General features: G+C 65.2%; 1 protein-coding gene across 4 annotated transcripts in view; it reads left to right on the forward strand.

Moving 5' to 3' along the window:
* Positions 1-309: 309 nt before the first annotated feature.
* The window catches only part of LOC142477624 (BICD family-like cargo adapter 2), a 33,055-nt gene continuing 17,196 nt past the window's right edge, over positions 310-16,168 (forward strand). For all 4 annotated transcript variants that reach the window (XM_075582322.1, XM_075582323.1, XM_075582324.1 and 1 more), the window contains exons 1-2: positions 310-636; positions 13,679-13,894. In XM_075582322.1, coding sequence (XP_075438437.1) covers positions 346-636; positions 13,679-13,894 — 507 coding nt within the window. In that variant the 5' untranslated portion in view covers positions 310-345. The remainder of the gene's footprint in view (positions 637-13,678; positions 13,895-16,168) is intronic.

A 16,168-nucleotide genomic window follows, 5' to 3' on the forward strand; every position in this document is an offset into this window, starting at 1 on the left:
ATCTAACCCGTACACCCCCCTCCTCTCCTCACATCTAACCACTACACCCCCCTCCTCTCCTCACATCTAACCTCTACACCCCCCTCCTCTCCTCACATCTAACCACTACACCCCCCTCCTCTCCTCACATCTAACCACTACACCCCCCTCCTCTCCTCACATCTAACCGCTACACCCCCCTCCCCTCCTCACATCTACACCTCTCCCCCCTCCTCTCATCTCTCCCCTCTCCTCTCACCTCTCCTCTCACCTCTCCCCCCTCCTCTCTCTTCCTTCTCTCCCTCTCCTCTCTCTCTCCCCTCACCTTCCTCTCCCCTCTCTCCCCACGCAGCCCTCCTCCCTCCCATGACCTCGGAGGGAGCGGAGCCTCGGGGAGGGATCCCCTGGGGTTGGAATGGGGGTCTGGCCTCCCCCAGCATGGAGGAGCATTTCTACCCCTTCCTGCTGGAGCGGAGACCCTCGTATCGGGGGGAGGAGGATGAGGAGGGAGGAGAGGAAGATCTGGCCCTGGCCCTGGAGAGGAAGAATAAGGACCTGCTACTGGCCGCCGAGCTGGGGAAGGCCTTACTGGAGAGGAACGAGGAGCTGGAGAGGCGGAGGGAGGCCGTGAGGGAGGAGCTGAGGGAGACGCAGGAGGTGAGAGGGGAGAGGAGGCCGCCGAGCTGGGGAAGGCCTTACTGGAGAGGAACGAGGAGCTGGAGAGGCGGAGGGAGGCCGTGAGGGAGGAGCTGAGGGAGACGCAGGAGGTGAGGGGGGAGAGGAGGCCGCCGAGCTGGGGAAGGCCTTACTGGAGAGGAACGAGGAGCTGGAGAGGCGGAGGGAGGCCGTGAGGGAGGAGCTGAGGGAGACGCAGGAGGTGAGGGGGGAGAGGAGGCCGCCGAGCTGGGGAAGGCCTTACTGGAGAGGAACGAGGAGCTGGAGAGGCGGAGGGAGGCCGTGAGGGAGGAGCTGAGGGAGACGCAGGAGGTGAAGGGGGAGAGGAGGCCGCCGAGCTGGGGAAGGCCTTACTGGAGAGGAACGAGGAGCTGGAGAGGCGGAGGGAGGCCGTGAGGGAGGAGCTGAGGGAGACGCAGGAGGTGAGGGGGGAGAGGAGGCCGCAGAGCTGGGGAAGGCCTTACTGGAGAGGAACGAGGAGCTGGAGAGGCGGAGGGAGGCCGTGAGGGAGGAGAGGAGGCCGCCGAGCTGGGGAAGGCCTTACTGGAGAGGAACGAGGAGCTGGAGAGGCGGAGGGAGGCCGTGAGGGAGGAGCTGAGGGAGACGCAGGAGGTGAGGGGGGAGAGGAGGCCGCCGAGCTGGGGAAGGCCTTACTGGAGAGGAACGAGGAGCTGGAGAGGCGGAGGGAGGCCGTGAGGGAGGAGCTGAGGGAGACGCAGGAGGTGAGGGGGGAGAGGAGGCCGCCGAGCTGGGGAAGGCCTTACTGGAGAGGAACGAGGAGCTGGAGAGGAGGAGGGAGGCCGTGAGGGAGGAGCTGAGGGAGACGCAGGAGGTGAGGGGGGAGAGGAGGCCGCAGAGCTGGGGAAGGCCTTACTGGAGAGGAACGAGGAGCTGGAGAGGAGGAGGGAGGCCGTGAGGGAGGAGCTGAGGGAGACGCAGGAGGTGAGAGGGGAGAGGAGGCCGCCGAGCTGGGGAAGGCCTTACTGGAGAGGAACGAGGAGCTGGAGAGGCGGAGGGAGGCCGTGAGGGAGGAGCTGAGGGAGACGCAGGAGGTGAGGGGGGAGAGGAGGCCGCCGAGCTGGGGAAGGCCTTACTGGAGAGGAACGAGGAGCTGGAGAGGCGGAGGGAGGCCGTGAGGAGGAGCTGAGGAGACGCAGGAGGTGAGGGGGGAGAGGAGGCCGCCGAGCTGGGGAAGGCCTTACTGGAGAGGAACGAGGAGCTGGAGAGGCGGAGGGAGGCCGTGAGGGAGGAGCTGAGGGAGACGCAGGAGGTGAGGGGGGAGAGGAGGCCGCCCGAGCTGGGGAAGGCCTTACTGGAGAGGAACGAGGAGCTGGAGAGGCGGAGGGAGGCCGTGAGGGAGGAGCTGAGGGAGACGCAGGAGGTGAGGGGGAGAGGAGGCCGCAGAGCTGGGGAAGGCCTTACTGGAGAGGAACGAGGAGCTGGAGAGGCGGAGGGAGGCCGTGAGGGAGGAGAGGAGGCCGCCGAGCTGGGGAAGGCCTTACTGGAGAGGAACGAGGAGCTGGAGAGGCGGAGGGAGGCCGTGAGGGAGGAGCTGAGGGAGACGCAGGAGGTGAGGGGGGAGAGGAGGCCGCCGAGCTGGGGAAGGCCTTACTGGAGAGGAACGAGGAGCTGGAGAGGCGGAGGGAGGCCGTGAGGGAGGAGCTGAGGGAGACGCAGGAGGTGAGGGGGGAGAGGAGGCCGCCGAGCTGGGGAAGGCTTTACTGGAGAGGAACGAGGAGCTGGAGAGGAGGAGGGAGGCCGTGAGGGAGGAGCTGAGGGAGACGCAGGAGGTGAGGGGGGAGAGGAGGCCGCAGAGCTGGGGAAGGCCTTACTGGAGAGGAACGAGGAGCTGGAGAGGAGGAGGGAGGCCGTGAGGGAGGAGCTGAGGGAGACGCAGGAGGTGAGGGGGGAGAGGAGGCCGCAGAGCTGGGGAAGGCCTTACTGGAGAGGAACGAGGAGCTGGAGAGGAGGAGGGAGGCCGTGAGGGAGGAGCTGAGGGGAGACGCAGGAGGTGAGGGGGGAGAGGAGGCCGCCGAGCTGGGGAAGGCCTTACTGGAGAGGAACGAGGAGCTGGAGAGGAGGAGGGAGGCCGTGAGGGAGGAGCTGAGGGAGACGCAGGAGGTGAGGGGGGAGAGGAGGCGCCGAGCTGGGGAAGGCCTTACTGGAGAGGAACGAGGAGCTGGAGAGGAGGAGGGAGGCCGTGAGGGAGGAGCTGAGGGAGACGCAGGAGGTGAGGGGGGAGAGGAGGCCGCCGAGCTGGGGAAGGCCTTACTGGAGAGGAACGAGGAGCTGGAGAGGCGGAGGGAGGCCGTGAGGGAGGAGCTGAGGGAGACGCAGGAGGTGAGGGGGGAGAGGAGGCCGCCGAGCTGGGGAAGGCCTTACTGGAGAGGAACGAGGAGCTGGAGAGGCGGAGGGAGGCCGTGAGGGAGGAGCTGAGGGAGACGCAGGAGGTGAGGGGGGAGAGGAGGCCGCCGAGCTGGGGAAGGCCTTACTGGAGAGGAACGAGGAGCTGGAGAGGTGGAGGGAGGCCGTGAGGGAGGAGCTGAGGGAGACGCAGGAGGTGAGGGGGGAGAGGAGGCCGCAGAGCTGGGGAAGGCCTTACTGGAGAGGAACGAGGAGCTGGAGAGGCGGAGGGAGGCCGTGAGGGAGGAGCTGAGGGAGACGCAGGAGGTGAGGGGGGAGAGGAGGCCGCAGAGCTGGGGAAGGCCTTACTGGAGAGGAACGAGGAGCTGGAGAGGCGGAGGGAGGCCGTGAGGGAGGAGCTGAGGGAGACGCAGGAGGTGAGGGGGGAGAGGATGCCGCAGAGCTGGGGAAGGCCTTACTGGAGAGGAACGAGGAGCTGGAGAGGCGGAGGGAGGCCGTGAGGGAGGAGAGGAGGCCGCCGAGCTGGGGAAGGCCTTACTGGAGAGGAACGAGGAGCTGGAGAGGCGGAGGGAGGCCGTGAGGGAGGAGCTGAGGGAGACGCAGGAGGTGAGGGGGGAGAGGAGGCCGCCGAGCTGGGGAAGGCCTTACTGGAGAGGAACGAGGAGCTGGAGAGGCGGAGGGAGGCCGTGAGGGAGGAGCTGAGGGAGACGCAGGAGGTGAGGGGGGAGAGGAGGCCGCCGAGCTGGGGAAGGCCTTACTGGAGAGGAACGAAGGAGCTGGAGAGGAGGAGGGAGGCCGTGAGGGAGGAGCTGAGGGAGACGCAGGAGGTGAGGGGGGAGAGGAGGCCGCAGAGCTGGGGAAGGCCTTACTGGAGAGGAACGAGGAGCTGGAGAGGAGGAGGGAGGCCGTGAGGGAGGAGCTGAGGGAGACGCAGGAGGTGAGGGGGGAGAGGAGGCCGCAGAGCTGGGGAAGGCCTTACTGGAGAGGAACGTGGAGCTGGAGAGGAGGAGGGATGCCGTGAGGGAGGAGCTGAGGGAGACGCAGGAGGTGAGGGGGGAGAGGAGGCCGCAGAGCTGGGGAAGGCCTTACTGGAGAGGAACGAGGAGCTGGAGAGGAGGAGGGAGGCCGTGAGGGAGGAGCTGAGGGAGACGCAGGAGGTGAGGGGGGAGAGGAGGCCGCCGAGCTGGGGAAGGCCTTACTGGAGAGGAACGAGGAGCTGGAGAGGAGGAGGGAGGCCGTGAGGGAGGAGCTGAGGGAGACGCAGGAGGTGAGGGGGGAGAGGAGGCCGCCGAGCTGGGGAAGGCCTTACTGGAGAGGAACGAGGAGCTGGAGAGGCGGAGGGAGGCCGTGAGGGAGGAGCTGAGGGAGACGCAGGAGGTGAGGGGGAGAGGAGGCCGCCGAGCTGGGGAAGGCCTTACTGGAGAGGAACGAGGAGCTGGAGAGGCGGAGGGAGGCCGTGAGGGAGGAGCTGAGGGAGACGCAGGAGGTGAGGGGGGAGAGGAGGCCGCCGAGCTGGGGAAGGCCTTACTGGAGAGGAACGAGGAGCTGGAGAGGTGGAGGGAGGCCGTGAGGGAGGAGCTGAGGGAGACGCAGGAGGTGAGGGGGGAGAGGAGGCCGCAGAGCTGGGGAAGGCCTTACTGGAGAGGAACGAGGAGCTGGAGAGGCGGAGGGAGGCCGTGAGGGAGGAGCTGAGGGAGACGCAGGAGGTGAGGGGGGAGAGGAGGCCGCCGAGCTGGGGAAGGCCTTACTGGAGAGGAACGAGGAGCTGAAGAGGCGGAGGGAGGCCGTGAGGGAGGAGCTGAGGGAGACGCAGGAGGTGAGGGGGGAGAGGAGGCCGCCGAGCTGGGGAAGGCCTTACTGGAGAGGAACGAGGAGCTGGAGAGGCGGAGGGAGGCCGTGAGGGAGGAGCTGAGGGAGACGCAGGAGGTGAGGGGGAGAGGAGGCCGCCGAGCTGGGGAAGGCCTTACTGGAGAGGAACGAGGAGCGCTGGAGAGGAGGAGGGAGGCCGTGAGGGAGGAGCTGAGGGAGACGCAGGAGGTGAGGGGGGAGAGGAGGCCGCAGAGCTGGGGAAGGCCTTACTGGAGAGGAACGAGGAGCTGGAGAGGCGGAGGGAGGCCGTGAGGGAGGAGCTGAGGGAGACGCAGGAGGTGAGGGGGGAGAGGAGGCCGCGGAGCTGGGGAAGGCCTTACTGGAGAGGAACGAGGAGCTGGAGAGGCGGAGGGAGGCCGTGAGGGAGGAGCTGAGGGAGACGCAGGAGGTGAGGGGGGAGAGGAGGCCGCCGAGCTGGGGAAGGCCTTACTGGAGAGGAACGAGGAGCTGGAGAGGCGGAGGGAGGCCGTGAGGGAGGAGCTGAGGGAGACGCAGGAGGTGAGGGGGGAGAGGAGGCCGCAGAGCTGGGGAAGGCCTTACTGGAGAGGAACGAGGAGCTGGAGAGGCTGAGGGAGGCCTTGAGGGAGGAGCTGAGGGAGACGCAGGAGGTGAGGGGGGAGAGGAGGCCGCGGAGCTGGGGAAGGCCTTACTGGAGAGGAACGAGGAGCTGGAGAGGCGGAGGGAGGCCGTGAGGGAGGAGCTGAGGGAGACGCAGGAGGTGAGGGGGGAGAGGAGGCCGCAGAGCTGGGGAAGGCCTTACTGGAGAGGAACGAGGAGCTGGAGAGGCGCAGGGAGGCCGTGAGGGAGGAGCTGAGGGAGACGCAGGAGGTGAGGGGGGAGAGGAGGCCGCAGAGCTGGGGAAGGCCTTACTGGAGAGGAACGAGGAGCTGGAGAGGCGGAGGGAGGAAGTGAGGGAGGAGCTGAGGGAGACGCAGGAGGTGAGGGGGGAGAGGAGGAGGGAGGAGCTGAGGGAGACGCAGGAGTTGAGGGGGGAGAGGAGGCCGCCGAGCTGGGGAAGGCCTTACTGGAGAGGAACGAGGAGCTGGAGAGGAGGAGGGAGGCCGTGAGGGAGGAGCTGAGGGAGACGCAGGAGGTGAGGGGGGAGAGGAGGAGGGAGGAGCTGAGGGAGACGCAGGAGGTGAGGGGGGAGAGGAGGCCGCCGAGCTGGGGAAGGCCTTACTGGAGAGGAACGAGGAGCTGGAGAGGCGGAGGGAGGCCGTGAGGGAGGAGCTGAGGGAGACGCAGGAGGTGAGGGGGGAGAGGAGGCCGCAGAGCTGGGGAAGGCCTTACTGGAGAGGAACGAGGAGCTGGAGAGGAGGAGGGAGGCCGTGAGGGAGGAGCTGAGGGAGACGCAGGAGGTGAGGGGGGAGAGGAGGCCGCCGAGCTGGGGAAGGCCTTACTGGAGAGGAACGAGGAGCTGGAGAGGAGGAGGGAGGCCGTGAGGGAGGAGCTGAGGGAGACGCAGGAGGTGAGGGGGGAGAGGAGGCCGCCGAGCTGGGGAAGGCCTTACTGGAGAGGAACGAGGAGCTGGAGAGGCGGAGGGAGGCCGTGAGGGAGGAGCTGAGGGAGACGCAGGAGGTGAGGGGGGAGAGGAGGCCGCCGAGCTGGGGAAGGCCTTACTGGAGAGGAACGAGGAGCTGGAGAGGCGGAGGGAGGCCGTGAGGGAGGAGCTGAGGGAGACGCAGGAGGTGAGGGGGGAGAGGAGGCCGCGGAGCTGGGGAAGGCCTTACTGGAGAGGAACGAGGAGCTGGAGAGGTGGAGGGAGGCCGTGAGGGAGGAGCTGAGGGAGACGCAGGAGGTGAGGGGGGAGAGGAGGCCGCAGAGCTGGGGAAGGCCTTACTGGAGAGGAACGAGGAGCTGGAGAGGCGGAGGGAGGCCGTGAGGGAGGAGCTGAGGGAGACGCAGGAGGTGAGGGGGGAGAGGAGGCCGCCGAGCTGGGGAAGGCCTTACTGGAGAGGAACGAGGAGCTGGAGAGGCGGAGGGAGGCCGTGAGGGAGGAGCTGAGGGAGACGCAGGAGGTGAGGGGGGAGAGGAGGCCGCCGAGCTGGGGAAGGCCTTACTGGAGAGGAACGAGGAGCTGGAGAGGCGGAGGGAGGCCGTGAGGGAGGAGCTGAGGGAGACGCAGGAGGTGAGGGGGGAGAGGAGGCCACCGAGCTGGGGAAGGCCTTACTGGAGAGGAACGAGGAGCTGGAGAGGCGGAGGGAGGCCGTGAGGGAGGAGCTGAGGGAGACGCAGGAGGTGAGGGGGGAGAGGAGGCCGCGGAGCTGGGGAAGGCCTTACTGGAGTGGAACGAGGAGCTGGAGAGGCGGAGGGAGGCCGTGAGGGAGGAGCTGAGGGAGACGCAGGAGGTGAGGGGGGAGAGGAGGCCGCCGAGCTGGGGAAGGCCTTACTGGAGAGGAACGAGGAGCTGGAGAGGCGGAGGGAGGCCGTGAGGGAGGAGCTGAGGGAGACGCAGGAGGTGAGGGGGGAGAGGAGGCCGCAGAGCTGGGGAAGGCCTTACTGGAGAGGAACGAGGAGCTGGAGAGGCTGAGGGAGGCCGTGAGGGAGGAGCTGAGGGAGACGCAGGAGGTGAGGGGGGAGAGGAGGCCGCCGAGCTGGGGAAGGCCTTACTGGAGAGGAACGAGGAGCTGGAGAGGCGGAGGGAGGCCGTGAGGGAGGAGCTGAGGGAGACGCAGGAGGTGAGGGGGGAGAGGAGGCCGCAGAGCTGGGGAAGGCCTTACTGGAGAGGAACGAGGAGCTGGAGAGGCGGAGGGAGGCCGTGAGGGAGGAGCTGAGGGAGACGCAGGAGGTGAGGGGGGAAAGGAGGCCGCAGAGCTGGGGAAGGCCTTACTGGAGAGGAACGAGGAGCTGGAGAGGCGGAGGGAGGCCGTGAGGGAGGAGCTGAGGGAGACGCAGGAGGTGAGGGGGGAGAGGAGGAGGGAGGAGCTGAGGGAGACGCAGGAGGTGAGGGGGGGAGAGGAGGCCGCCGAGCTGGGGAAGGCCTTACTGGAGAGGAACGAGGAGCTGGAGAGGAGGAGGGAGGCCGTGAGGGAGGAGCTGAGGGAGACGCAGGAGGTGAGGGGGGAGAGGAGGAGGGAGGAGCTGAGGGAGACGCAGGAGGTGAGGGGGGAGAGGAGGCCGCCGAGCTGGGGAAGGCCTTACTGGAGAGGAACGAGGAGCTGGAGAGGCGGAGGGAGGCCGTGAGGGAGGAGCTGAGGGAGACGCAGGAGGTGAGGGGGGGAGAGGAGGCCGCAGAGCTGGGGAAGGCCTTACTGGAGAGGAACGAGGAGCTGGAGAGGAGGAGGGAGGCCGTGAGGGAGGAGCTGAGGGAGACGCAGGAGGTGAGGGGGGAGAGGAGGCCGCCGAGCTGGGGAAGGCCTTACTGGAGAGGAACGAGGAGCTGGAGAGGAGGAGGGAGGCCGTGAGGGAGGAGCTGAGGGAGACGCAGGAGGTGAGGGGGGAGAGGAGGAGGGAGGAGCTGAGGGAGACGCAGGAGGTGAGGGGGGAGAGGAGGCCGCCGAGCTGGGGAAGGCCTTACTGGAGAGGAACGAGGAGCTGGAGAGGCGGAGGGAGGCCGTGAGGGAGGAGCTGAGGGAGACGCAGGAGGTGAGGGGGGAGAGGAGGCCGCCGAGCTGGGGAAGGCCTTACTGGAGAGGAACGAGGAGCTGGAGAGGCGGAGGGAGGCCGTGAGGGAGGAGCTGAGGGAGACGCAGGAGGTGAGGGGGGAGAGGAGGCCGCGGAGCTGGGGAAGGCCTTACTGGAGAGGAACGAGGAGCTGGAGAGGTGGAGGGAGGCCGTGAGGGAGGAGCTGAGGGAGACGCAGGAGGTGAGGGGGGAGAGGAGGCCGCAGAGCTGGGGAAGGCCTTACTGGAGAGGAACGAGGAGCTGGAGAGGCGGAGGGAGGCCGTGAGGGAGGAGCTGAGGGAGACGCAGGAGGTGAGGGGGGGAGAGGAGGCCGCCGAGCTGGGGAAGGCCTTACTGGAGAGGAACGAGGAGCTGGAGAGGCGGAGGGGAGGCCGTGAGGGAGGAGCTGAGGGAGACGCAGGAGGTGAGGGGGGGAGAGGAGGCCGCCGAGCTGGGGAAGGCCTTACTGGAGAGGAACGAGGAGCTGGAGAGGCGGAGGGAGGCCGTGAGGGAGGAGCTGAGGGAGACGCAGGAGGTGAGGGGGGAGAGGAGGCCGCCGAGCTGGGGAAGGCCTTACTGGAGAGGAACGAGGAGCTGGAGAGGAGGAGGGAGGCCGTGAGGGAGGAGCTGAGGGAGACGCAGGAGGTGAGGGGGGAGAGGAGGCCGCCGAGCTGGGGAAGGCCTTACTGGAGAGGAACGAGGAGCTGGAGAGGCGGAGGGAGGCCGTGAGGGAGGAGCTGAGGGAGACGCAGGAGGTGAGGGGGGAGAGGAGGCCGCGGAGCTGGGGAAGGCCTTACTGGAGAGGAACGAGGAGCTGGAGAGGCGGAGGGAGGCCGTGAGGGAGGAGCTGAGGGAGACGCAGGAGGTGAGGGGGGAGAGGAGGCCGCAAAGCTGGGGAAGGCCTTACTGGAGAGGAACGAGGAGCTGGAGAGGCGGAGGGAGGCCGTGAGGGAGGAGCTGAGGGAGACGCAGGAGGTGAGGGGGGAGAGGAGGCCGCGGAGCTGGGGAAGGCCTTACTGGAGAGGAACGAGGAGCTGGAGAGGCGGAGGGAGGCCGTGAGGGAGGAGCTGAGGGAGACGCAGGAGGTGAGGGGGGAGAGGAGGCCGCAGAGCTGGGGAAGGCCTTACTGGAGAGGAACGAGGAGCTGGAGAGGCGGAGGGAGGCCGTGAGGGAGGAGCTGAGGGAGACGCAGGAGGTGAGGGGGGAGAGGAGGCCGCAGAGCTGGGGAAGGCCTTACTGGAGAGGAACGAGGAGCTGGAGAGGCGGAGGGAGGCCATGAGGGAGGAGCTGAGGGAGACGCAGGAGGTGAGGGGGGAGAGGAGGAGGGAGGAGCTGAGGGAGACGCAGGAGGTGAGGGGGGAGAGGAGGCCGCCGAGCTGGGGAAGGCCTTACTGGAGAGGAACGAGGAGCTGGAGAGGAGGAGGGAGGCCGTGAGGGAGGAGCTGAGGGAGACGCAGGAGGTGAGGGGGGAGAGAAGGAGGGAGGAGCTGAGGGAGACGCAGGAGGTGAGGGGGGGAGAGGAGGCCGCCGAGCTGGGGAAGGCCTTACTGGAGAGGAACGAGGAGCTGGAGAGGCGGAGGGAGGCCGTGAGGGAGGAGCTGAGGGAGACGCAGGAGGTGAGGGGGGAGAGGAGGCCGCCGAGCTGGGGAAGGCCTTACTGGAGAGGAACGAGGAGCTGGAGAGGCGGAGGGAGGCCGTGAGGGAGGAGCTGAGGGAGACGCAGGAGGTGAGGGGGGAGAGGAGGCCGCAGAGCTGGGGAAGGCCTTACTGGAGAGGAACGAGGAGCTGGAGAGGCGGAGGGAGGCTGTGAGGGAGGCCGCGAGGGAGACGCAGGAGGTGAGGGGGGAGAGGAGGCCGCCGAGCTGGGGAAGGCCTTACTGGAGAGGAACGAGGAGCTGGAGAGGCGGAGGGGAGGCCGTGAGGAAGGAGCTGAGGGAGACGCAGGAGGTGAGGGGGGAGAGGAGGCCGCAGAGCTGGGGAAGGCCTTACTGGAGAGGAACGAGGAGCTGGAGAGGCGGAGGGAGGCCGTGAGGGAGGAGCTGAGGGAGACGCAGGAGATGAGGGGGGAGAGGAGGCTGCAGAGCTGGGGAAGGCCTTACTGGAGAGGAACGAGGAGCTGGAGAGGCGGAGGGAGGCCGTGAGGGAGGAGCTGAGGGAGACGCAGGAGGTGAGGGGGGAGAGGAGGCCGCAGAACTGGGGAAGGCCTTACTGGAGAGGAACGAGGAGCTGGAGAGGCGGAGGGAGGCTGTGAGGGAGGAGCTGAGGGAGACGCAGGAGGTGAGGGGGGAGAGGAGGCCGCCGAGCTGGGGAAGGCCTTACTGGAGAGGAACGAGGAGCTGGAGAGGAGGAGGGAGGCCGTGAGGGAGGAGCTGAGGGAGACGCAGGAGGTGAGGGGGGAGAGGAGGCCGCAGAGCTGGGGAAGGCCTTACTGGAGAGGAACGAGGAGCTGGAGAGGAGGAGGGAGGCCGTGAGGGAGGAGCTGAGGGAGACGCAGGAGGTGAGGGGGGAGAGGAGGCCGCCGAGCTGGGGAAGGCCTTACTGGAGAGGAACGAGGAGCTGGAGAGGCGGAGGGAGGCCGTGAGGGAGGAGCTGAGGGAGACGCAGGAGGTGAGGGGGGAGAGGAGGCCGCAGAGCTGGGGAAGGCCTTACTGGAGAGGAACGAGGAACTGGAGAGGAGGAGGGAGGCCGTGAGGGAGGAGCTGAGGGAGACGCAGGAGGTGAGGGGGGGAGAGGAGGCCGCCGAGCTGGGGAAGGCCTTACTGGAGAGGAACGAGGAGCTGGAGAGGCGGAGGGAGGCCGTGAGGGAGGAGCTGAGGGAGACGCAGGAGGTGAGGGGGGAGAGGAGGAGGGAGGAGCTGAGGGAGACGCAGGAGGTGAGGGGGGAGAGGAGGCCGCAGAGCTGGGGAAGGCCTTACTGGAGAGGAACGAGGAGCTGGAGAGGCGGAGGGAGGCCTGTGAGGGAGGAGCTGAGGGAGACGCAGGAGGTGAGGGGGGAGAGGAGGAGGGAGGCCGCGAGGGAGACACAGGAGGTGAGGGGGGAGAGGAGGAGGGAGGAGCTGAGGGAGACGCAGGAGGTGAGGGGGGAGAGGAGGAGGGAGGAGCTGAGGGAGACGCAGGAGGTGAGGGGGGAGAGGAGGCCGCAGAGCTGGGGAAGGCCTTACTGGAGAGGAACGAGGAGCTGGAGAGGCGGAGGGAGGCCGTGAGGGAGGAGCTGAAGGAGACGCAGGAGGTGAGGGGGGAGAGGAGGCTGCCGAGCTGGGGAAGGCCTTACTGGAGAGGAACGAGGAGCTGGAGAGGCGGAGGGAGGCCGTGAGGGAGGAGCTGAGGGAGACGCAGGAGGTGAGGGGGAGAGGAGGCCGCGGAGCTGGGGAAGGCCTTACTGGAGAGGAACGAGGAGCTGGAGAGGCGGAGGGAGGCCGTGAGGGAGGAGCTGAGGGAGACGCAGGAGGTGAGGGGGGAGAGGAGGCCGCGGAGCTGGGGAAGGCCTTACTGGAGAGGAACGAGCAGCTGGAGAGGCGGAGGGAGACGCAGGAGGTGAGGGGGGAGAGGAGGAGGGAGGCCGCGAGGGAGACACAGGAGGTGAGGGGGGAGAGGAGGAGGGAGGAGCTGAGGGAGACGCAGGAGGTGAGGGGGGAGAGGAGGCCACCGAGCTGGGGAAGGCCTTACTGGAGAGGAACGAGGAGCTGGAGAGGCGGAGGGAGGCCGTGAAGGGGAGAGAGAGGGGGAGAAAGAGAGAGAGGGGGGGAGAGAGAGAGAGGGAGAGAGAGGGAGAGAGAGAGAGGGGGAGAGAGAGAGGGGGAGAGAGAGAGGGAGAGGGAGAGAGAGAGAGAGAACGATGAAGAAGGAACTGAGAGACCCAGGAGGCGAGGGGGGAGAGGAAGAAGGGAGGGGGGAAGAAAGAGAGGGGGGGAAGAAAGAGAGGGGGGAGGGGGGGAAGAAAGAGAGGGGGGAGGGGGGTAAGAAAGAGAGGGGGGAGGAAGGGAAGAAAGAGCGGGGGAGAAGAAAAAGGGGGGGAGGAGAAGAAAGAGGGGGAGGGGGGGAAGAAAGAGAGGGGGAGGGGGAGAAGAAAGAGCGGGGGAGAAGAAAAGGGGGGAGGGGGAGAAGAAAGAGGGGGGAGGGGGAGAAGAAAGAGGGGAAAGTGGGGAAGAAAGAGGGGGAAGGGGGGGGAAAAGAGAGGGGGAGGGGGGGAAGAAAGAGAGGGGGGGAAGAAAGAGAGGGGGAAGGGGGGGGGAGAAAGAGGGGGAAGGGGGAAAAAAAGAGAGGGGGAGGGGGTGAAGAAAGAGAGGGGGGGAGAAAGAGAGGGGGGAGGGGGAGAAGAAAGAGCGGGGGAGAAGAAAAAGGGGGGGAGGAGAAGAAAGAGAGGGGGAGGGGGGAAGAGAGAGGGGGAGGAAAGGGGGGGCAAGAGGGGGAAGAAGGGGAAAGAGCTGGGGGAGGAATGGGGAAGAGGACAGAGAGAACAGGGAGAGGAGGTGAGGGATCAGTGTGGGAATTCAGAGGTCAGAGGATGAGGTCAGGGTTCCACGTGTTTGGTCAGAGGTCCGCGTGTGATGTCAGGGATCCGCGTGTGATGTCAGCGGATGAGGTCAGGGGTCAGCGGATTATGTAAGGGGTCAGCGGATTATGTCAGTGGTCAGTATGTGGGGTCCGCGTGTGATGTCAGGGGATGAGGTCAGGGGTCAGCGTGTGATGTAAGGGGTCAGAGTGTGATGTCAGCGGAGGAGGTCAGGGGTCAGCGGGTGATGTAAGGGGTCAGCGTGTGATGTAAGGGGTCAGCGTGTGATGTAAGGGGTCAGCGTGTGATGTCAGTAGAGGAGGTCAGGGGTCAGCATGTGATGTCAGCGGAGGTCAGGGGTCAGCGGGTGATGTAAGGGGTCAGCGTGTGATGTCAGCAGAGGAGGTCAGGGGTCAGCGTGTGATGTCAGCGGAGGTCAGGGGTCAGCGGGGGATGAAAGGGGTCAGCGTGTGATGTCAGCGGAGGTCAGGGGTCAGCAGGTGATGTAAGGGGTCAGCAGATGAGGTCAGGGGTCAGCGTGTGATGTCAGCGGAGGTCAGGGGTTAGCGGGTGATGTAAGGGGTCAGCGTGTGATGTCAGCAGAGGAGGTCAGGGGTCAGCGTGTGATGTCAGCGGAGGTCAGGGGTCTGCGGGTGATGTAAGGGGTCAGCGGATGATGTCACAGGTCTCTCGCAGCGGCTGGAGCAGGAGAAGCACGCTCTGCGTCTGAAGATGGAAGTGCGAGAGCGCGAGTGGAGAGCGCAGGTCACAGACCTCGAGAGCGAGCTCACCGAGCTCAGACTGCAGATGAGACAGCAAATGTCAGAGCAGCGAGAGTGCGGCCGCGGGACCGCCAGCGCCGTGCAGGAGCTGTCCGAACAGAACCAGAGACTGCTGGAGCAGGTAGCACAGGTAACAGAGAGACTGCTCCGAGAGAGACTGCTCACTGAGAGAGAGAGAGTGCTCACTGAGAGAGACTGCTCCCTGAGAGAGAGGCTGCTCACTGAGAGAGAGAGAGACTGCTCACTGAGAGAGACTGCTCACTGAGAGACTGCTCCCTGAGAGAGAGGCTGCTCACTGAGAGAGAGGCTGCTCACTGAGAGAGAGAGAGAGAGACTGCTCACTGAGAGAGACTGCTCACTGAGAGACTGCTCCCTGAGAGAGAGGCTGCTCACTGAGAGACTGCTCACTGAGAGACTGCGCACAGAGAGGACGAGGGACCGCCAGCGCCGTGCAGGAGCTGTCCGAACAGAGAGACCGCTGGAGCAGGTAGCACAGGTAACAGAGAGACTGCTCCGAGAGAGACTGCTCACTGAGAGAGAGACTGCTCCGAGAGAGGCTGCTCCGAGAGAGACTGCTCACTGAGAGAGACTGCTCCGAGAGAGACTGCTCACTGAGAGACTGCTCACTGAGAGAGACTGCTCACTGAGAGAGAGAGACTGCTCACTGAGAGAGACTGCTCCCTGAGAGAGAGGCTGCTCACTGAGAGAGACTGCTCCGAGAGAGACTGCTCACTGAGAGACTGCTCACTGAGAGAGACTGCTCCGAGAGAGACTGCTCACTGAGAGACTGCTCACTGAGAGAGAGAGAGACTGCTCACTGAGAGAGACTGCTCCCTGAGAGAGAGGCTGCTCACTGAGAGAGAGGCTGCTCACTGAGAGACTGCTCACTGAGAGACTGCGCACAGAGAGGACGAGGGACCGCCAGCGCCGTGCAGGAGCTGTCCGGACAGAACCAGAGACCGCTGGAGCAGGTAGCACAGGTAACAGAGAGACTGCTCCGAGAGAGACTGCTCCGAGAGAGACTGCTTACTGAGAGAGAAGCTGCTCCGAGAGCGAGAGGCTTCTCCGAGAGCGAGAGGCTTCTCCGAGAGCGAGAGACTGCTCCGAGAGTGAGAGACTGCTCACTGAGAGAGAGGCTGCTCCGAGAGTGAGAGACTGCTCCGAGAGCAAGAGACTGCTCCGAGAGCGAGAGGCTGCTCCGAGAGAGAGAGACTGCTCCGAGAGTGAGAGACTGCTCCGAGAGAGAGAGACTGCTCACTGAGAGAGAAGCTGCTCCGAGAGTGAGAGACTGCTCCGAGAGTGAGAGACTGCTCCGAGAGAGAGAGACTGCTCCAAGAGAGAGACTACTCACTGACAGACTGCGCACAGAGAGGACGAGGGACTGCTCAGAGATAGAGACTGTTCTGAGAAAGAGGTACTGCTCAGAGAGAGGGACTGCTCACTGTGAGGAAGATAGACTGCTCGCACAGATTGAGAGACTGATCAGAGACAGAGAGACTGCTTACAGAGAGTGATAGATTTATCAGAGACAGAGACTGCTTACAGAGAGAGAGACAGCTCACAGAGAGACTGCTCACAGAGAGAGACAGCTGAAAGTGCAGTACATGAGATAGAGAGACAGTGTGAGAAACAGCTGAAAGTGCAGTACATGAGATAGAGAGACAGTGTGAGAGACAGCTCAGAGAGAGAGACAGTGTGAGAGACAGCTGAATGTGCAGTACATGAGATAGAGAGACAGTGTGAGAGACAGCTGAAAGTGCAGTACATGAGAGAGAGAGACAGTGTGAGAGACAGACAGTGTGAGAGACAGCTGAAAGTGCAGTACATGAGAGAGAGAGACAGTGTGAGAGACAGCTGAAAGTGCAGTACATGAGAGAGAGAGAGAGAGAGAGAGAGAGAGAGTGTGAGAGACAGCTGAAAGTGCAGTACATGAGAGACAGTGTGAGAGACAGCTCAGAGAGAGCGACTGCTCACAGAGAGAGAGAGAGACAGTGTGAGAGACAGCTCAGAGAGAGTGACTGCTCAGAGAGAGAGAGACAGTGTGAGAGACAGCTCAGAGAGAGTGACTGCTCAGAGAGAGAGAGACAGTGTGAGAGACAGCTCAGAGAGAGTGACTGCTCACAGAGAGAGAGACAGTGTGAGAGACAGCTCAGAGAGAGTGACTGCTCACAGAGAGAGAGACAGTGTGAGAGACAGCTCAGAGAGAGTGACTGCTCACAGAGAGAGAGACAGTGTGAGAGACAGCTCAGAGAGAGTGACTGCTCAGAGAGAGAGAGAGACAGTGTGAGAGACAGCTGCCGCTCCTCTCACAAGGCAGAAATCCTATTCTAGGTGTAATCTCATAAAGCCATGAGCCTGGCAGCACTCTCTGACCCCGCTCTAAATCCGTCTAATTAAGAGACAG

The sequence above is a fragment of the Ascaphus truei genome, unplaced genomic scaffold (genome assembly GCF_040206685.1).
Source record: "Ascaphus truei isolate aAscTru1 unplaced genomic scaffold, aAscTru1.hap1 HAP1_SCAFFOLD_2222, whole genome shotgun sequence".
Taxonomy (NCBI): domain Eukaryota; kingdom Metazoa; phylum Chordata; class Amphibia; order Anura; family Ascaphidae; genus Ascaphus; species Ascaphus truei.